Source organism: Mizuhopecten yessoensis, unplaced genomic scaffold, assembly GCF_002113885.1.
Source record: "Mizuhopecten yessoensis strain PY_sf001 unplaced genomic scaffold, ASM211388v2 scaffold10523, whole genome shotgun sequence".
Classification (NCBI taxonomy): Eukaryota; Metazoa; Mollusca; class Bivalvia; order Pectinida; family Pectinidae; genus Mizuhopecten; species Mizuhopecten yessoensis.
The window spans coordinates 339,006-362,524 of NW_018408589.1; the positions used below are offsets into that span (position 1 = coordinate 339,006).

At 37.4% G+C, this 23,519-nt stretch overlaps 1 protein-coding gene across 5 annotated transcripts in view; it reads right to left on the bottom strand.

Annotated features, from left to right (window-relative positions):
* Positions 1–5,669: 5,669 nt before the first annotated feature.
* LOC110460930 (protein-tyrosine sulfotransferase 1-like) overlaps positions 5,670–23,519 on the bottom strand; it is a 31,556-nt gene continuing 13,706 nt past the window's right edge. For 4 of the 5 annotated variants that reach the window (XM_021514154.1, XM_021514157.1, XM_021514156.1 and 1 more), the window contains exons 3-4: positions 10,907–12,094; positions 5,670–6,396 (exon numbers count right to left, since the gene is read on the bottom strand). In XM_021514154.1, coding sequence (XP_021369829.1) covers positions 6,090–6,396; positions 10,907–11,718 — 1,119 coding nt within the window. In that variant the 5' untranslated portion in view covers positions 11,719–12,094 and the 3' untranslated portion in view covers positions 5,670–6,089. Of the gene's footprint in view, positions 6,397–10,906; positions 12,095–16,738; positions 16,788–23,519 lie in introns of those variants that run through there. The other variant, XM_021514158.1, reaches the window with a different exon arrangement.

The following is a 23,519-nucleotide window of genomic DNA, read 5'->3' on the forward strand; positions in this document are numbered from 1 at the left end:
ATAATGAACTATTCCAACCTTTGAATTGGATGAGTTCAAATGTGTCTTCAGGGGTAAATGAGTTAAGTAGGTAAGGAAAAGTTTAATCAAACCATAACAAGTGCATTCATAATATAAATGATTTGAAGTAATAATTAAATAGGCTTGTACATAGAGAACCTGATATAGGGAAACCTGTCTAATATGACACAGTGAAACACAACATATTGGTCAGACTAGCTGGGATGTCGGAATACACAGGTCAGGTCCCCTTTGGTAGTTTTACTGGAAATAGGATTACAGCATTATGTTGGATTAAATGGGATAATTCAGGATACTCAGTGGTCGGACAGGACAGGTTTCACCAGTAAAGGTTTGATACATCGAGGTGTTTTTTTTGTTTTTTTTTACCAATAATTTACATTTAAAACCCCATATATTTTTTTCTAGATTTTGACACTGTTCTAGATTTTGACTTTGTTCTATATCTGTTCTTGTATGGTTTCTTATTGATTTTTTTCTTGATTGTTTGTGACAATATTGTAAATACAAATATCTATTTATTTCAGAAAAGTAATATCTAAATGGACGTTTTAAGATCCCTTTTAAAGATCAGAAACAAACATTTGAATAAAAGAAGAGGCTAGAACTTTGCATAAATTTGATCTAAAAAGTTTCCAGAATCAATAAAGATATATATTGCTTTCTGGTCCAACGTTTATAACAGTTGACACTTTAGAATAACCATAACTGATTTCTGAGCAGGTCCCAGAAAGCAAAGATGTGAGACAAAAATAATCTAGAAAGATATTTTTTTCTTCCAGTTGAGCATCAAAATAATGCAACCATCACATTTGTTAATAACAAAACAAGAATTACTTTGTAATAACAATTAATAATTTTCCAGTTGAGATATCCTGTCCATCTTTAAAATACTGTAGATAAAAATAATATACAATAATTCAACATTATCACATAAGATAAACAATTGTATAATGAACAGGCTTTATAACTGAAATTAAATGTAAAATAAATATCAAAAATTTTCATATTTCAAGAAAAAAACCTAGTTATCAGTAACTTTTTAATCATCTTTCCCTTTGGTATTTTGTTAAAACACCAATAGAGATAGACCTCTTATTGTTATCTGATGTGTCTCCTCCCCTCATTTCGAATCAACTTACAACATAGAGAAATGTAAAAAAAAATACAAGAAAAAAAAATCTTTTTAGAAGATCTCAAAAAGATTAAGAGCATAAAGCCATGATTTTTCCAAGTAATTTATCTACTTTTACAAATATTTACAAACTTTCACAAAGAATCTTTCCCAACAATGTTTATAATTAATTTCCCATATTTTATACATGATATTTAAAAATGCTACCCCAGTAATTATTCAATATATACAGTTTTACATTCCCATTTTAAGACATACTATCATGGCTTTTTTTTCTTTGGTTAACAAATTTATGTGTTAACACAATAGTTGTATCTCACGGAATTTATGTTTCTTTGGCAGTTCATAATATTCAACCTCCAAGTTTAATTTCTATGAAATGATAAATGTTGCCACTAGATGAATTTTTATGGGAATACATTAACGTGAAAGTAGAGAAATGAGATCCTCTAGAAAAATAGGAGTTTAAAAGACTATTTTTTTGAAATGATGAAAATTTCATTTTTCGGTTATTTTATCCTGCAACAGAAGCATCTACAATAATTTGGTTGCAAATGAAGGTACCCTGACATATCCTTAATCTTAATAAGATTTGTAAAATGGTCAACGAAAAAGTGGCTGGAGTAACATGGTTCCACTGTTTACATAAATATCTAAAACATTTGTAACAAAGCAACACATATTTATCAATGATATGACAAAATTCAATAGAGGACTTTGAAAACCTCCAATGTGTGATTGGAAAATGTTTTTCAAAATCTTGGTTTAAACATTCAAGTGTCATGAAGTAAAATCAGCATCATGATAATAGTTTTTGTAGATTCTGACCACCGTCACAAAACATTTTTTCTTTAAATCTATATTTGATGTAATCTTGTAAATAGTCTATTTTTGAGACGGATCACCTCCGAGTTTTTGAAATTATTCATTTTTTCATTGATCCTAAATTTACACAAATTTGCAATTGTACAGAAACCACTTCAATATACACCTATCGTACTAAAACCAAACAACACTGAACCGAGGCCAAAACTATATCGAACTTCAAAACTATATCGAACTTCAAAACTATATCGAACTTCAAAACCAGGACAAAACAATGATGCTGACAACAAAAGCAGTATTTTCCATGTTCTCAAACGCTGCGACTAGTAACCAGAGGTCAAACTCCCTAGAGGTCATACATCAGGCATATCATTGTCATCCCATTAAAACTTTGACCGTTTACATACATATACATATCTAAATTTGAATATTGTAACAAAGGTTTTGGCCCAGGTACCACGATCATGGATCTCTGTAAATTTTGACTTTGGAATCTTTTTTAAGAGATTGACATATAACAGCTAACAGTGATACAATTATCATCACTTCCATTAACAGCTTTTAACATGATTTGTTTTCCAATATGAAACACACATGCAACAAAACCCGAGATCACTACATGTATATATTCCACCCACAATGGACATTTGACAATTTTATTAACTCCATTCTATTCCATCTTTGCGTATTGCAGAGTTATCTTCTCTTGTGAGCAGGTATTGATTGTTACGTCATTGGTTTGAGTGAGAAAAATACGTCGTTTTCTCAAAATTTGATGACGTTACTCTCACAAACAAATGACGTAACAATCAATACCTGTTCACAAGAGCAGATAAAGGAATAAATACTTTGCTATAATTGCGTTTTGTAGTACATATTGTTACAGGTGTATATTTGCTCTTTCGTTTGTATCCAAAGGAGCTCATTTAAAACAAATAAGTTGTTACTTGATATTATGCAATACATATAATATTTATGATAATATTTTATATACCTGTTTCAATACATTGTCAAACTTGCCAACTTTTTTAGTTTTCATGGGGGAGATTACGCGTGCTCAGAACAGACAGCATAAATAAAATGTGTGTATGTACACCCTAGGGAGAAATAACACTTTGAAATGGCATCTTTAGAGCTGTCATTCCAGATTAAATCATCAGATCTTACAAACTAAGTGTATTTGAGCAATTCCCTGGTCGAAAATGTTCAATTTCAGGGTACAAAATTGGGAGTTTCCCTCCAAAATAGGGAGGGTTGGCAAGTATGCATTGTTCGTCCCATCAACAACCATTTACATTCGATCAAATCCTAAACGGAAACAAAATTTCAGCTGTAAGCACAAAAGTAGTGCTCTGAAAGTATCTACAGCAGTAAGTGACCATTGATAACGCCCAACAATAGTGATACAATCATCTCTAAATGACACCAGCATTACACATTTCTGGTAATTTTCATGTATCACATCTGGTCAAGATACTAGAAAATGTCAGGAAAAAAGGAAATCCGTGATCACTGATAAGAAAGTTAGGTTTCAGGATCCCCGTCACTACATATTTAAAACTGTTTTTCCCGGCATGACTAGAGTTTTAAAAAAATGTTTCTGAAAAGAAAATCATACCTGACAGGACTTTTATGACAAAATATAATAAAAGATAAAATTGACAAAATACAATCAACAACAGTGTTCCGAGGGAACACTCCAGCTAAATTTTATAACCAATTTCCTTCTTTTCATATGAAAACGTTCCAGTCATGAAGCTGATTGACAATCTAGCTGTTCTAAACGGGAACCAACTTAGACGCATACATGAGATTCAAATGTACAAATGAACGTTTTTTGCACATTTCCCCCGATTTATTTACATAACATATTTAAGTAGTATTTTTAGAACGAAACTTCATAGACATTAGGATAAACAAATCCTGATCTGTTCACGTCACACTATGTAACGGATCTAATTGGCTTATTGTAAAAGGTTGTTTTTTTTCGTTTTGCAAAAGAGTTTATACATAGTTGAACCATATCTTAATATTGTTCTGCACCACAAAACACACCTATTAAAAAAAAAATTAAAAAATGTCTTACTCCTAAAGCCAGCCCTGGGTTAGACAATCAAGAATATCACCTGTCAGGTTGAGATTTCTGTCTTACTCCTAAAGCCAGCCCAGGGTTAGACAATCAAGAATATCACCTGTCAGGTTGAGATTTCTGTCTTACTCCTAAAGCCAGCCCAGGGTTAGACAATCAAGAATATCACCTGTCAGGTTGAGATTTCTGTCTTACTCCTAAAGCCAGCCCTGGGTTAAACAATCAAGAATATCACCTGTCAGGTTGAGATTTCTGTCTTACTCCTAAAGCCGGCCCTGGGTTAGACAATCAAGAATATCACCTGTTAGGTTATGATTTCTCTGTCTTACTCCTAAAGCCAGCCCTTGGTTAGCCAATCAAGAATATCACCTGTCAGGTTAAGATTTGTCTGTCTTACTCCTAAAGCCAGCCCTGGGTTAAACAATCAAGAATATCACCTGTCAGGTTGAGATTCCTCTGTCTTACTCCTAAAGCCAGCCCTGGGTTAGATAATCAAGAATATCACCTGTCAGGTTAAGATTTCTGTCTTACTCCTAAAGCCAGCCCTGGGTTAAACAATCAAGAATATCACCTGTCAGGTTGAGATTCCTCTGTCTTACTCCTAAAGCCAGCCCTGGGTTAAACAATCAAGAATATCACCTGTCAGGTTGAGATTTCTGTCTTACTCCTAAAGCCAGCCCAGGGTTAGACAATCAAGAATATCACCTGTCAGGTTGAGATTTCTGTCTTACTCCTAAAGCCGGCCCTGGGTTAGACAATCAAGAATATCACCTGTCGGGTTAAGATTTCTCTGTCTCACTCCTAGAGCCAGCCCTGGGTTAGACAATCAAGAATATCATCTGTCAGGTTAAGATTTCTCTGTCTTACTCCTAAAGCCAGCGCTGGGTTAGACAATCAAGAATATCACCTGTCGGGTTAAGATTTCTGTCTTACTCCTAAAGCCAGCCCTGGGTTAAACAATCAAGAATATCACCTGTCAGGTTGAGATTTCTCTGTCGCACTCCTAAAGCCAGCCCTGGGTTAGACAATCAAGACGATCACCTGTCAGGTTATGATTTCTCTGTCTTATTCCTAAAGCCAGCCCTGGGTTAGACAATCAATAATATCACTTGTCAGGTTAAGATTTCTCTGTCTTACCCTCACAGTGGACTACTTATATAAAACCTAGATGTTGTATGGAGAAATCTGAACTCTATAATTTTGCAAAAGAGTTTATACATAGTTGAACCATATCTTAATATTGTTCTGCACCACAAAACACACCTATTAAAAAAAAAATTAAAAAATGTCTTATTCCTAAAGCCAGCCCTGGGTTAGACAATCAATAATATCACTTGTCAGGTTAAGATTTCTCTGTCTTACCCTCACAGTGGACTACTTATATAAAACCTAGATGTTGTATGGAGAAATCTGAACTCTATAATTTTGCAAAAGAGTTTATACATAGTTGAACCATATCTTAATATTGTTCTGCACCACAAAACACACCTATTAAAAAAAAAATTAAAAAATGTCTTACTCCTAAAGCCAGCCCTGGGTTAGATATCTTAATATTGTTCTGCACCACAAAACACACCTATTAAAAAAAAAATTAAAAAATGTCTTACTCCTAAAGCCAGCCCTGGGTTAGACAAGCAAGAATATCACCTGTCAGGTTAAGATTTCTCTGTCTCACTCCTAAAGCCAGCCCTGGGTTAGACAATCAAGAATATCACTTGTCAGGTTAAGATTTCTCTGTCTTACCCTCACAGTGGACTCCTTATATAAAACCTAGATGTTGTATGGAGAAATCTGAACTCTATAAGTACAGTCTCATGCATGTGCTTAAACCCGTGAAATCCTTACCCTCTGGTTGAGATTTTTACAGGAGAGATTGATTCTGTGATACTCTAACTCTTAGATCTCATGTGAACACTTTCATGGCTTGGTTTAATTTGTGACAATATAAATAGAACGTGTCAATCTTCTGAAAATATACTTTTCTGTCATAGGCATCAACAAACACATCAATAACAATCATCAACTTGGTGGCTCATTGTCCATATTGGATTTTCTTCTTTGATGGATTTTTTCTGAAGTCATAATTTCAATTTCACGATTTTTCCAAAACTCTAAGTTCTGTTTTATATGCATGGTATTATCTGCGACTCTTGGGTCGGGTTTTCCATAGTCAGGTGGGTTGGCTGAGGGATCGTAACCCAGAGTTTTTAACATCGGGGCAATCGTACCCATATCTGTTTTCTCCTGTTTTGGTATATGTTCCACCCAGCGACTCAGAGCCTCAATATTCACCGGACGAATGACCTGGTCGGATGACTTCTCCGTCCTGTCAATGATAAATCAGAAATAACAATGATCATATTGCGTGCCCCTGTGGTCTAATAAGATTAATATTAAAAGCAGTAACTTGCGTGCCCCTGTGGTCTAACAAGATCAATAACNCTCTTTGGCGTTTAGGAGGAGATGCGTTTTAAAGCAAATTTAGCTAAGTTCCCCTCCAGGGCCCTGCCCCCCTGGCCTCAGGGGTTGAACCAACCTCATTTATTTAAGAAATGATTGCCCTCCCCTAGTGATGCTTCATACTAAATTTGATTGAAATCCTCTTTGGCGTTTAGGAGGAGATGCGTTTTAAAGCAAATTTAGCTAAGTTCCCCTCCAGGGCCCTGCCCCCCTGGCCTCAGGGGTTGAACCAACCTCATTTATTTAAGAAATGATTGCCCTCCCCTAGTGATGCTTCATACTAAATTTGATTGAAATCCTCTTTGGCGTTTAGGAGGAGATGCGTTTTAAAGCAAATTTAGCTAAGTTCCCCTCCAGGGCCCTGCCCCCCTGGCCTCAGGGGTTGAACCAACCTCATTTATTTAAGAAATGATTGCCCTCCCCTAGTGATGCTTCATACTAAATTTGATTGAAATCCTCTTTGGCGTTTAGGAGGAGATGCGTTTTAAAGCAAATTTAGCTAAGTTCCCCTCCAGGGCCCTGCCCCCCTGGCCTCAGGGGTTGAACCAACCTCATTTATTTAAGAAATGATTGCCCTCCCCTAGTGATGCTTCATACTAAATTTGATTGAAATCCTCTTTGGCGTTTAGGAGGAGATGCGTTTTAAAGCAAATTTAGCTAAGTTCCCCTCCAGGGCCCTGCCCCCCTGGCCTCAGGGGTTGAACCAACCTCATTTATTTAAGAAATGATTGCCCTCCCCTAGTGATGCTTCATACTAAATTTGATTGAAATCCTCTTTGGCGTTTAGGAGGAGATGCGTTTTAAAGCAAATTTAGCTAAGTTCCCCTCCAGGGCCCTGCCCCCCTGGCCTCAGGGGTTGAACCAACCTCATTTATTTAAGAAATGATTGCCCTCCCCTAGTGATGCTTCATACTAAATTTGATTGAAATCCTCTTTGGCGTTTAGGAGGAGATGCGTTTTAAAGCAAATTTAGCTAAGTTCCCCTCCAGGGCCCTGCCCCCCTGGCCTCAGGGGTTGAACCAACCTCATTTATTTAAGAAATGATTGCCCTCCCCTAGTGATGCTTCATACTAAATTTGATTGAAATCCTCTTTGGCGTTTAGGAGGAGATGCGTTTTAAAGCAAATTTAGCTAAGTTCCCCTCCAGGGCCCTGCCCCCCTGGCCTCAGGGGTTGAACCAACCTCATTTATTTAAGAAATGATTGCCCTCCCCTAGTGATGCTTCATACTAAATTTGATTGAAATCCTCTTTGGCGTTTAGGAGGAGATGCGTTTTAAAGCAAATTTAGCTAAGTTCCCCTCCAGGGCCCTGCCCCCCTGGCCTCAGGGGTTGAACCAACCTCATTTATTTAAGAAATGATTGCCCTCCCCTAGTGATGCTTCATACTAAATTTGATTGAAATCCTCTTTGGCGTTTAGGAGGAGATGCGTTTTAAAGCAAATTTAGCTAAGTTCCCCTCCAGGGCCCTGCCCCCCTGGCCTCAGGGGTTGAACCAACCTCATTTATTTAAGAAATGATTGCCCTCCCCTAGTGATGCTTCATACTAAATTTGGTTGAAATCCTCTTTGGCGTTTAGGAGGTGATAGGTTTTAAAGAAAAAGTTGACGACGGACGACGACGACGGATGACGACGATGGACGCTGCGCCATGGCATAAGCTCACTTGCCCTTCGGGCAGATGAGCTAAAAATGTAGGAGAAAATCTCTGGACAAAAAATCAAATATTGAAATGAACAAAGGGCAATAACTTTTGCAACAAGAGTACCGTGGGGCGGAACAATATACGCCCGTCGAATGCCATATAGTGTTATATACTTTCTTTCATTGAAATAAGATCTGCTTCATTCAAAGAGTGGTTAGCTGACATGCTATAAAAATGTAGGAGAAAATCTCCGGATAAAAAAAACACAAATTACTGAAATGAACAAAGGGCAATAACTTTTGCAAAAATCGTTGAATCAAAATTCTTTTCAAGGAAACACAACAACATATCATGATTATTTAGCCTACTAAGTTTCAAAGAAATCTGTCAAAACATGTAGGAGGAAATCTCTGAACAAAATATCAAATACTGAAATGAACAAAGGGCAATAACTTTTGCAACAAGAGTACCGTGGGGCGGAACAATATACGCCCGTCGAATGCCATATAGTGTTATATACTTTCTTTCATTGAAATAAGATCTGCTTCATTCAAAGAGTGGTTAGCTGACATGCTATAAAAATGTAGGAGAAAATCTCCGGATAAAAAAACAACAATTACTGAAATGAACAAAGGGCAATAACTTTTGCAAAAATCGTTGAATCAAAATTCTTTTCAAGGAAACACAACAACATATCATGATTATTTAGCCTACTAAGTTTCAAAGAAATCTGTCAAAACATGTAGGAGGAAATCTCTGAACAAAATATCAAATACTGAAATGAACAAAGGGCAATAACTTTTGGACAAATTGTCGAATCAAAATTCTTTTCAGGGAGACACAACTTCATGTCATGATTATAATGTATACCAAGATTTAAAGAGATCCATTGAAAAATGTAGGAGGAGATTGCTGGACAAAAATCAAATACTGAAATAAACAAAGGGCAATAACTTTTGCAAAAATTGTCGAATCAAAATTCTTTTCATGGAAACACAACATATCATGATTATTTAGCCTACTAAGTTTCAAAGAAATCCGTCAAAAAATGTAGGAGGAGATCTCCGGACAAAAAAATCAAATACCGAAATGAACAAAGGGCAATAACTTTTGGAAAAATTGTTGAATCAAAATTCCTCTGCTATATGACAGGATAGTCAAATCCAAACTGATCTGACCAACCAAAACATTTGAATCCAAGTGTATGCTATATTTATCAAAGCAATACATTTAAATCTCTCAGAAAGAGGGATTAGGGGGGTTATTTCTTAAAAAAAATGAAAATATTGGTAACTTTTTTCAGTAATATGAGTTCAAAATTGCATTGGTGAACTGTAGAATACTGGAGCAGGATGTACACATATATATTTACCTTTGAAAAGTTTAACATGTTTCACTGCCTGTTAATTTTTTCAATGCAACTGTAGAAAGGGGAGATTTCCAAAACATCAAGAAAAACCTTAGAATTACCATATAATAATATGAATTTCTGGAAATGAAACAGTGTGCATAAATGGCACATATCAGTTAAGGCAAAATAAACATAGAATTTATTTCAAGGGATATGACTTTTTATACCAAATCCTAGTGGGAGATATTTTGCAACGGTTCTGATAAAAATGAATTTCTGTGCTAAAGTCAAAACATATAAATGACATGCATGTGACTGAAATTTTTCTCTCATCTAAAATATGGTAATATACCAGGTAATCATTTAAACATGTGTGACATTTACAAGGAAGCGAACTACACCTAATATAGATATATAGGATCTTACATGAGTTTCCATTTCATATAAGATTAATGAAACGTGTCAAAGAATTTTTCAATTTAGCGAGCCACTGGCGAGCTTAAATGAAAAATTTGTGACGAGTTTCATAATGAAAACGAGTGTAAGATCCTTTTCATCACATAAACAAGATTTGTGGCATTTATTCGTGTAAAACGACATTATTCATGCAACCTGGAAATGTAAAAAGCCGCCATTTTGACTCCAGTGCGTAAGTCTGTGACATCATGTACTTGTCCTAGGCGTGATGTCGCAATTGAAACAATTGAAACTTACAACCAATCACAGGGCTAATGGGTCATATTACATGGGTTACTAATATCCCAATAAATATGACATGGGTATATTCACTGGATAACACAGTACATCATGTGATAAATGGAATTTGTGTTCCTGGTCCAGTGTACAGGTATTTCATTGAGAATCAATATTGCCAACGTTTTCAAATACAGATCAATTTAGCTGTTAATTAATTGTGAAACAAGCCACATTACATATTGACACAGGTACAGTGTAAACAGTCCACATTTACTGTGTACGTACATACACATGCAAGTTCTCTCTTCAAATAGGGAAGTCGACACAGAAGACTTCCACTGATAATATATTGGTTATACATTTTTGAATATCTTTTGACTTTGAGGCTGAAATCAATACTGCTGTAACATTTAGTAAAATCATTTTTTTTATTTGTGCAATGACAGACGTATACAATTCCACTGGCCTGACACCTGCGGCTTGTAGGTTTTACGTCTTTTGAAAGTTTAAATAACACGGCCAAGACAAAAACATTCAAGCGCCTAGAACCCCTGTGAGAGACAACTTGCCTTAAAGTATGGCTATTTCTACAGGATGAGGTAAACGTAGTGGCCCTTCACTATTTAAGTCACAAACACATATTTAAATGAAATTGTACCATTCACCTCTTTTAGAAATTTGACTTACTTTGACAATGAAATTCCACCAGGTTTTCCAACAAAATCCTCGTGATGAAGTACAGAACTGTTCCAAGGCAAATCAAGGAATTCCAGAATCCGTTTCATCCACAATTCTGGATGTAGTGAAAGTTGTTCGTAGTAGACGGGCATACAATGTCCCGACCCCACGTGAAGACATTGGGCATACATTGACTCCATAGCTTGATTCCATTTCTTAAGACAACTGCGATAACTGGAAAGGTCAAATCCAGTTATTGTAACCTTCCTTGAGATTATTGAATGCACAACGGCTCGACCGTCACGTATCATGAACAAGAATTTGGAGTTTGGGAATAACTTGGAGAGATATAGACTAGATTTAAGTGTAAACGGATCTTTATTACACAGCCTTGGTGCAGCCTCCCCATGCTTGGCAATCACTTCTAACATGAATGCCGTTATTGCAGAGTCTATGACATCGTCCGTGATTCCTGCCTCGTTTAAACGACGTTTCTCCGTCTCCGATCGCTGCCAGTGAGTCCTCATTCCAAGAATCCTTGGAATGACCCGTGTTTCCTCTCCACATCGGACTTCCGGATGTGCGTCGAGCATGACACGCATCAATGTTGTGCCACTACGTGGCATGCCACCGATGAAGATTAGTGGCATATTTTTGTCGTAGGGTATGGCTTTCTGATTGTGGTCATATATATACTTAATTTGTTCTTTGGGAACCATGTAAGCCTTGGGTCCATTTTCACAAGGGAAAAAACTGTATATGAAAAATACGAAGCACATGCATAGCAGGCCCCCAAATAGCGTTTTACGCCTCATTTTCATGCGTAGTTTCAGTCTTGAAACCAAAGCGGTACATCAGTTGAAAATTGCACCAACTTTTCAAGTTGCTTTTTCAATATATCATTTATGAAAAACATAATCTACTGACTTTTATGAAAAGGTTTTTGTAGCGAATGACCAAGTTCCAATAAATTTGTCAATTCTTTGGTATAAGTATTTCACAACACACAGTGATATGAACTTTTGCCTGAAGATTTCATAAGGCTGAACACAAAGGTCAGATAGAACTGTGTCACTTGAAACACACTGGCAACGATGCAAGTGTGATGTACTCCAATCAAACGGATTATTAATTTTCCATATGCTTCGTCCACATCACAGCTAGGCCAGAACTTGATTTCTCCGAGACTTCAGTTGCCTGCAATAATAAAAAAAAACATATTTGATATGAAAAAAAACCCATCCAATTGATTAAATATATGTTTGAACTGGGATTCAAAGGTAAATGTAGGTATTCGGCCGGACATTTCGTCTGACTGACCGATGGAATTCTTGTGATCACCCAGTTCAAGACAATTGTCGTCTTGTCAGAGGATATCCACACCCAGCCATAACATCATACCAGAGCGGAATCATAAAGTCAGGGTGCCTATAACAATAATGATCTTCTGAGGAAATAATGTGATTTGTTTAATATGGCTGTAGTCTATCTACATGAGACATGAAGTGATCTGGTAGCTGACAAACAGCTTGTTAACTCTGGTTGTTGTCAAAGCAACAACTAACACTAATGTTTATGAGTTCTGAGCTAACTCGTGCGTACCTGTCAATTAAGTCACCTGCAATTGCAGAGATCAACCTGCATAACGACACATAGTGTGTACCCGGTGTGTGACCTGCACAGATTGTAGCGTACTTAAGAATCTCTTACATTTGCACTGCTGATCCCGACCAGGGGGCCGTATCAGAATAAGTCTGGACCTATGGCTTTGATGGGTTATCCCCGGTAAGGGCCAAACATAAAAACAGATACCATGAAGCTTTAGAACTACCTATATATATATATATATCATATACAATAAACACTCAATTTAAGGGTCCAAAATTGGGAGTCTCCCTACTAAAAAGGGTGGGTTGGCAAGTGTGGAACCTTACTCACAAAAAAGGATGATTTTAGCAAAATGAAGTGATTTCCGCAATGATATTGGAAAATACAGCGGAAGGGGCCTTATAACAGCCCCAAGTTCACTGCAAAACAAGAGGCCCAGAGGGCCCGTATTGCTCACCTGAATATGTTTAAAATAATTGGTATGAACTAAAGATATAGCACTCCAAGGTAGGTGCTGTAAGTACATATGAAATTTCAGAAAGAACCATCCAGTACTTCTGGAGATATAGCGAGAACAAACTTCAGATAGAGCCCCAACTCTATGCCCCTAGGGGGGTCATACCCACCGTTTATACAAAATTGAGTCCCCTTCGCCCAAGGATGCTCCAGACTAATTAAGGATAAAATCCCTTAATCCCTACAGTATAAGAAGAATTTTAAAGGTTTTACCTCTATTTCTCCTAATAGGGCGCCCCATCCCTCTGCCCAAATGGAGTCCAAACCCACTCTTTATACAAAATTGAGTCACCTTGGCCCAAGGATGCTCCAGACAAAATTGGGATGAAATCCCTTAATCCCTATGGTAGAAGAAGAATTTTAAAGGTTTACCACTGTTTCCCCTATAAGGCCCCATCCCTCTGCCCCCAAGGGGTCCAAACCCACCGTTTATACAAAATTGAGTTCCCTTGGCCCAAGGATGCTTTAGACCAAATTTAGTTAAAATCCACGAAGCCATTCAGGACTAGTAGCATTTTAAACGAAAAATTGACGGATGACAGACGCTGCGCCATGGCATAAGCTCACTTGCCCTTTGGGCAGGTAAGCTAAAAACTGGAAATTTTTCACAGCAATACTTGAAACCGTAATAGTGTTTTCTCATTAATTTGTTTTATTTCATTTTCTATTAATTGAAGAATTTTATGCCTAATAAAAGCTAGAAGGGTGGATTCTAGATTGGTGAAATTTTAGAAAAAAGTCTTCAGTTCAGATTTCTGTGAGGCCAAACAAAAAAACATTGTGTTTTACATGTACATGTCTCCAAACAAGACCTTTTCCTTGTATTCAAAGCAATTAATTCAAAAATATACTACATACAGATTAATATGAAAAAGCAACAATTGCAAAGTATTCAAAAAATTGTTTAAAAAAAATAAAAAAATCTGTAATAAATAATTTCAATCGGTATTACCAAGTTGGTATTATGGAAAAAACAACACGTGCACATTTCCTTGAGGTTTCAATTTCACTATGTATTTTTGTAAAGAAAGAAGTTCAGCTATTCAGGAGTTGCTGTCCAGCTAATAATTTTTGAACTTTGACCCCACTTTTGATCAGAGAGAGGTACAGTACAGACGGGACACAAGCATACAAACTAAATTATCCTGAGAATATATGTAGTCCCAAATTTATCTTTTGAACGGGATGGACACATTAAGGGTTTTCTATAGCTAACCTCTAGTACCATTGTATCCCTTGAAATTACAAAGAAAACCAAAATTGTTATTCAGAAGTGATTGACAATCAGTCTGAAATCTTGATCGATAATCAGTTTGTAATCAGAGGTAGACTACACCGATTCATGACCAATTCTATCTGAACACCAGGAAATGTTTGCCCTTTGCTGGTTAATTATAAATACATATTAGTGAATAGTCCAGTATTACCAGGAAATGTTTGCCCTTTGCTGGTCAATTATAAATACACATTAGTGAATAGTCCAGGATTACCAGGAAATGTTTGCGCTTTGCTGGTTAATTATAAATCCATATTAGTGAATAGTCCAGGATTACCAGGAAATGTTTGCCCTTTGCTGGTCAATTATAAATACACATTAGTGAATAGTCCAGTATTTCCAGGAAATGTTCGCCCTTTGCTGGTCAATTATAAATACACATTAGTGAAAAGTCCAGTAATACCAGGAAATGTTTGCCCTTTGCTGGGTAATTATAAATACACATTAGTGAAAAGTCCGGTATTACCAGGAAATGTTCGTACTTTGTTGGATAATTATAAATACATATTAATGAATAGTCCAGTATTACCATGAAATGTTCACCCTTTGCTGGTTAATTATAAATACACATTAGTGAATAGTCAAGTATTACCAGGAAATGTTTGCCCTTTGCTGGTTAATTATAAATACACATTAGTGAAAAGTCCAGTATCAATTTTGCCCTACACATTTAATTACTATGTATATCAATTTATCTACCTGTAACGATAAATTCACTCTCATAAGGAGGGTGAAAAAGGCGAAAAATTAATCAGGATTGAAAATTTCATGGTGTATATATAGTAATCAGTTTATAAGATTTGGGGGACTGAATCCCCGAATAAAATCACAACACCATTTTTATATCAGCAGGCAAGTTATTAACTATTTTAGGTTTCATTCCTCTTCAATGAATGGATTAGAGGTATTTCCTTTTACACAAATTTCGATTTTGTTTAACATTAACATCAATAATATGAATAACAAGAGTTCCACGGAAGTGGATGTGTCACCTGCGCAGGAAGCTGGGAGATTACAAAGAAATAGATACACTTTTCATTTCAAGAAATAATGTTAAAAGTAAGCAATAATCATAGATTATNCTCTGAGTTTTAAGGAACTTGCTATGGATACTCATTGTCTCAATTCCAAGTTTAATTTGTATGATTTGTCGAATGGTTTTCCATAAATAAATAAACAGCTAGTGTTGTCAATAACATTTGGAGTAAGGCATTTCAGAGGTATACACGGTGGGTCAAGTGGCAGATCGAAGCCGTCCAGTATACAGTTTTAGTGAAGTTTCTATTTATAGTAACAGTGACCTTGACCTTTGACCTTTGGACCTGAAAAGCAATCCCAAGCAAGCACTTTTGGTAAGGAAGCACTGCATGAAGTTTGAGTTTGATCGGCCCAAGGAAACTCAAGTTATTACATGAAAACATCTGTTCGGACGCTGACGCCGCCAACACCGACAAAGCAATATCTATGTGTCACCAGCTTTTCGCAGGCGAAACAAAAATCATAAAAGTAAATGACTTCAATGCATGCTTTACATTTAGACTGTCGAACTTCACATTTAGACTGTCAAACTTCACATTTAGACTGTCAAACTTCCCATTTAGACTGTCAAACTTCACATTTACACTGTCGAATGCCCATTTACACTGTCGAACTTCCCATTTAGACTGTCAAACTTCCCATTTAGACTGTCAAACTTCCCATTAGACTGTCAAACTTCCCATTTAGACTGTCAAACTTCCCATTTAAAACTGTCAAACCTCCCATTTAGACTGTCGAACTTCACATTTAGACTGTCAAACTTCACATTTAGACTGTCAGACTTCCCATTTAGACTGTCAAACTTCACATTTACACTGTCGAACTTCGCATTTAGACTGTCAAACTTCACATTTACACTATCAAACTTCACATTTACACTGTCGAACTTCACATTTAGACTGTCAAACTTCACATTTACACTGTTGAACTTCACATTTACACTGTCGAACTTCACATTTACACTGTCGAACTTCACATTTAGACTGTCAAACTTCACATTTAGACTGTCAAACTTCACATTTAGTCTGTCAAACTTCACATTTAGACTGTCGAACTTCACATTTACACTGTCGAACTTCACATTTAGACTGTCACACTTCACATTTAGTCTGTCAAACTTCACATTTAGACTGTCGAACTTCACATTTACACTGTTGAACTTCACATTTACACTGTCAAACTTCACATTGTACATAGTGTATACATTGGACACCTGAGTTCAGTAATGAACATAATCTATTGATCAGGGAATTTGTTATTATTAATAATCAGAACCAGAAAGGGTAAACCCAATGATTTTAGATTATAATGATCATCAGCCCATACTGTATATAAGTGGTAGCTATATAGAATAAAGATAAGTTTATACAATATTTGACCTTATCACAGCTGGACACACTTACTGTAGCTTGGCACATATTATGCCTGACCCGTCAACTGACCGTCTCCTGTCACAACTGCTGACCACGACATCTATAACTGGACATATATATATGGCCAGTAGGTATATACACATCTTTGACCAGTCAGTTACAATCTCTAACACTCCTGGACACATTGACCTGTCCACTTCATCCATTTTCTAAGACAGAAAACCACACGTACAAAGTGTACACCGTCTGTGTCTAAATATTTTCAGTGATATCATTTTTTTATCCAAGCTGGAGCTTGAGGTCTTAAGCATGCGCTATAATTAAATCAATTAGAACGACAGCCCTAGTGGAACATGCATCCAAACAGCGATATGTGGGGCTAACAATTTCATACATATATATAACGTAAATAGATGAAGTACAGGATCAATAATGCGTCCCAGGTATATTAATATTTGCACTCAAGTCCCATCAAAAGCAGTGCCTTGGGAAACATTTATTGGTTATTGTTTGTTTATTGCGGGTTATATGTAGGATGACTAACAGCTATATACAATTGACACCTCCCTCCCCCCTGGGTGCCCCCATTCCACTCTGATTATTGCTGATACAGACTTTAAACCATCAGTATTATACATATTAAACCTGAGAACATTTCAACATGCCCATCATTGTTTCTTCATTTATCCAGTTATTATATTGGGCTTTTAAGCCTACATCATTATATAAACTTATGTTTATAAATATAAGCTAATGTTTATAAACTTTACCTTATGTCTACAAATTTTACCTTATAAATGTCTACAAACATGACCTTATGTCTACAAACATGACCTTATGTCTATAAACATGACCTTATGTCTACAAACATTACCTTTTGTCTACAAACATGACGTTGAGTTTACAAACTTGACCTCATGTCTACAAACTTGACCTTGTGTTTACAAACATGACCTTATGTCTACAAACTTGACCTTATGTCTACATACATGAACTTATGTCTATAAACATGACCTTATGTCTACAAACATGACCTTATGTCTATAAACATGACCTTATGTCTACAAACATTACCTTTTGTCTACAAACATGACGTTGTGTTTACAAACTTGACCTCATGTCTACAAACTTGACCTTATGTCTACAAACATGACCAAATGTCTACAAACATGACCTTTTCTACAATCTTGACCTTATGTCTACATACATGACCTTATTTCTACATACATGACCTTATTTCTACAAACATGACCTTATGTCTACAAACATGACCTTATGTCTACAAACATGACCTTGTCTACAAACTTGACCTTATGTCTACATACATGACCTTATGTCTACATACATGATCTTATGTCTACATACATGACCTTATGTTTACAAACTTGACCTTATGTTGACATAACTTATGACTACAAACATAACCCAATATTTAACAACAAACAACCTTATTTCCGTGAGCCTGTATTCAATTCCCAATACATTAAGATATAAGTTTAACAGACACTGAATTGACCTCTTAATTGACACATTATCTTACTTAGAATGTTTACATAAAATATCTTAAGTAACAATTTGTTTAGGCCAGGTATATAACGTCATGTTCAGAGAGAGAATTGGCCTGCTGTATACCACTGCATGATGTCATAAGGGCGATTAATGTGGGGCCCCCTGCTGAATGGGTGGGATATTCTTCTGTGCTGTCTACTACGAACACATTGAAAAAGGACAAAATTGATCTACTGCCCCCATTGCAACCCCTGGGACTCGTCTTTATATTTAGCTTCAGAAAAATCCAAAATAAACAAAATCTGAAGTAAACACACATTATCTTAGATAAACATGATTATTGTCCACTGCTTTATCTTTTTTGTTTATCAGAGCCCAATCACCTCCGATATATAACTCTAAGTGTGATCAGGACTGAAGAAAGAAAAGTTACGAAAAATCAATTGATTTTCCGATCTATATTATACAATATGATGAATCTGTATGACTGTTACATAACCTCAGGTCAACCCTTTTCTTCCAAGTCATATTGATAACATTTTTATGACAACTTTTTTTTCCAAAGAGTATATGGATGTTTGTTAATGGCCTAACTTCTTCACAAAGTTATTAACCAGCAGTATCCAAGGAGACCAATGCGCCACTCAACAGCCACTCTACAGTGGTGCTAAACTGAAACGTCACAACACTGCCACTGCTGTAGGACATCCAGCTCAGTCAAATTACTCTGACACCAGATTAATTATAGCTAACAACAGGAGCCTCAGCTAGCACACAACAGGCTACTAACCAGAATTACTAGGATAACTTTGGGCTAACCAGACGTGTCTACAGAGACAATAGGCTAATCAGAGCTTACTTGGCTATATATGGAGACAACTGGCTAACAAGAGGTGACTATATATGGAGACAATAGTCTATCCAGAGGTGACTATATAAGGAGACAACTGGATAACCAGAGGTGATTATATATAGAATCAATTTTGGCTAACCAGAGGTTACTATATATGGAGACAACTGTAGGCTAACCAGATGTGACTATTTATGGAGACAAATGGCTAGACAACTTTGGCTAACCAGAAGTGACTATAATTATTATATGGAGACAACTGGTTAACCAAAAGTGACTAGATATGGAGACAAATGGCTAATCAGAGGTGAGTATATATGGAGGCAGCGGGCTAGCCAGAGGTGACTATATAAGGGACAACTGGATAACCAGAGGTGACTATACTTGTTATATGGAGACAACTGGTTAACCAAAAGTGACTAGATATGGAGACAACAGGCTAACAAGAGGTGACTTTATATGGAAACACCAGACAACCCTGCGGTGACTATATTTAGAGACTACTGGCTAACCAGAGGTGATTATATATAGAGACAACTGGCTACCAAGAGGTGACTATATATGTAGACAACTGGATAACCAGAGGGGACTATATATAGAGACAACTGGCCAACCAGAGGTGACTATACTTTTTATATGGAGACAACTAGCTAATCGGAGGCGACTAAATATGGAGACAACTGGCTGACAAGAGGTGACTACATATGGAGACAACTTTGGCTTACCAGATGAGACTATATATGGAGACATATGGAGACAACTGGCTACCAAGAGGTGACTATATATGTAGACAACTGGCTAACCAGGGGTGACTATATATGGAGAAAACTGGCTAACCAGAGGCGACTATACTTTTTATATTGAGACAACTGGCTAACCAAAGGCGACTATATATGGAGACATATGGAGACAACTGGCTGACAAGAGGGGACTATATATGGAGACAAATGGCTAATCAGAGGTGAGTATATATGGAGGCAGCGGGCTAGCCAGAGGTGACTATATACGGATACAACAATATGGAGACAATTGGCTAACCAGAGGCGACTATACTTTTTATATGGAGACAACTTTGGCTTACCAGATGAGACTATATATGGAGACAATAGTCTATCCAGAGGTGACTATATACGGTTTATATGGAGACAACTGGCAAACAAGAGGTGGCTATATATGGAGACAACTAATCAGAGGTGACTATATATGGAGACAACTGGCTACCCAGAGGTGACTATATATGGAGACAATTGGCTAACCAGAGGTGACTATATATGGAGACAACTGGCTAACCAGAGGTGACTATACTTTTTATATGGAGACAACTGGCTAACCAGAGGTGACTATATATGGAGACAACATGCTAACCAGAGGTGATTATATATAGAGACAACTGGCTAACAAGAGGTGACTATATATGGAGACAACTTTGGCTAACCAGACTGGCTAACCAGAGGTGACTATATATTCAGAGGTGACTATATATGGAGAAAACTGGCTAACCAGAGGGGACTATAATTATTTTATGGAGACAACTGGCTAACCAGAGGAGACTATATATGGAGACAACAGGCTAACCAGAGGGGACTATATATGGAGACAACTGGCTAACCAGATGAGACTATATATGGAGACAACTGGCTAACAAGAGGTGACTATATATGGAGACAACTGGCTAACCAGAGGTGACTAAATATGGAGACAGCTGGCTAACCAGAGGTGACTATTTATGGAGACAACTGGCTAACCAGAGGTGACTATATATGGAGACAACTGGCTAACCAGAGGTGACTAAATATGGAGACAGCTGGCTAACCAGAGGTGACTATTATTATAATGAGACAACTGGCTAACCAGAGGAGACTATTATTATTATATGGAGACAACTGGCTAACCAGAGGTGACTATAATTATAATATGGAGACAACTGGCTAACCAGAGGTGACTATTATTATTATATGGAGACAACTGGCTAACCAGAGGTGACTTTAATTATAATATGGAGACAACTGGCTAACCAGAGGTGACTATAATTATTATATGGAGACAACTGGCTAACCAGAGGTGACTATATATGAAGGCAACAGGCTTACCAGAGGTGACTATATATGGAGACAACTTTGGCTAACCAGAGGTGACTATATACGGAGAATACAGGCTAACCAGAGGTGACTATATATGGAGACAACTGGCTAACTAGAGGTGACTTTATATGGAGACAACTGGCTAATCAGAGGTGACTTTATATGGAGACAACTTTGGCTAACCAGAGGTGACTATATATGGAGACAACTGGCTAACCAGAGGTGACTATATATGGAGACAACTGGCTAACCAGAGGTGACTATATATGGAGACAACTGGCTAACCAGAGGTGACTATATATGGAGACAACTGGCTAACCAGAGGTGACTATATATGGAGACAACTGGCTAACCAGAGGTGACTATATATGGAGACAACTGGCTAACCAGAGGTGACTATATATGGAGACAACTGGCTAACCAGAGGTGACTATATATGGAGACAACTGGCTAACCAGAGGTGACTATATATGGAGACAACTGGCTAACCAGAGGTGACTATATATGGAGACAACTGGCTAACCAGAGGTGACTATATATGGAGACAACTGGCTAACCAGAGGTGACTATATATGGAGACAACTGGCTAACCAGAGGTGACTATAATTATTATATAGAGACAACTGGCTAACCAAAGGTGACTATAATTATTATATGGAGATAACTGGCTAACCAGAGGTGACTTTAAATGGAGACAACTGGCTAACCAGAGCTGACTATATATGGAGACAAATGGCTAACCAGAGGTGACTATATATGGAGACAACTGTAGGCTAACCAGATGTGAATATTTATGGAGACAAATGGCTAATCAGAGGTGACTATATATGGAGACAACTGACAAACCAGAGGTGACTATATATGGAGACAACTGGTTAACCAGAAGTGACTATATATGGAGACAACAGGCTAACCAGAGGTGACTATATACGGAGACAACAGGCTAACCAGAGGTGACTATATACGGAGACAACTGACTAACCAGAGGTGACTATATATGGAGACAACTGGCTAACCAGAGGGGACTATATATGGAGACAACTGGCTTATTAGAGGTTACTATAGATGGAGACAACTGGCTTATCAGAGGTGACTATATATGGAGACAACTTTGGCTAACCAGAGGTTATTATATATGGAGACAACTGGCTTATTAGAGATTACTATATATGGAGACAACTGGCTTATCAGAGGTTACTATATATGGAGACAACAGGCTAACCAGAGGTGACTATATATGGAGACAACTTTGGCTAACCAGAGGTTATTATATATGGAGACAACTGGCTTATTAGAGGTTACTATAGATGGAGACAACTGGCTTATCAGAGGTTACTATATATGGATACAACAGGCTAACCAGAGGTGACTATATATGGAGACAACTGGCTTATCAGAGGTGACTCTATATGGAGACAACAGGCTAACTGAAGTGATTAGGGAGACAACAGGCTCACTGAGGTGTATTGAGAGACAACAGGCTAACTGAGGTGTATTGAGAGACAACAGGCTAACTGAGGTGTCTAGACTACAGGCTAACTGAGGTATCTAGACAACAGGCTAACTGAGGTGTCTAGAGAGACAACAGGCCAGCTGAGGTGTCTAGAGAGACAACAGGCTAACTGGGGTGTCTAGAGAGACAACAGGCTAGCTGAGGTGTCTAGAGAGACAACAGGCCAGCTGAGATGTCTAGAGAGACAACAGGCCAGCTGAGATGTCTAGAGAGACAACAGGCCAGCTGAGGTGTCTAGAGAGACAACAGGCCAGCTGAGGTGTCTAGAGAGACAACAGGCCAGCTGAGATGTCTAGAGAGACAACAGGCCAGCTGAGATGTCTAGAGAGACAACAGGCCAGCTGAGGTGTCTAGAGAGACAACAGGCCAGCTGAGGTGTCTAGAGAGACAACAGGCCAGCTGAGATGTCTAGAGAGACAACAGGCTTATGGAGGTGTCTAGAGAGACAATAATGGTATAACGAGGTTTTACTATACTAGTTTGATGCCCAAGGCTAGTTGATGCTATGTAGGGGCTAGTGAAAATTTCCAGTATTTACCATGAAAATATAGATCAGGCTAGTAATACTTTCAAAATCAACCTGCAGGCTAGTACTTTATATGAAATTGTACACCACTACAAGGAAAGCTGAAATTTTCAAAATATAAAGAACAAGAGGCCCACAGGGCCTGTATCGCTTACCTGAATATGTTTAAAATAGTTGGTATGAAGTAAAGATATAGCACTCCATGGTAGGTGCTGTAAGTACATATAAAATTTCAGAAAGAACTATCCAACACTTGAGATAAAGCGAGAACAAACTTCAAACAGAGCCCCACCCCTATGCCCCTAGGGTGTGTGTGTGTGTGTGTGTGTGTG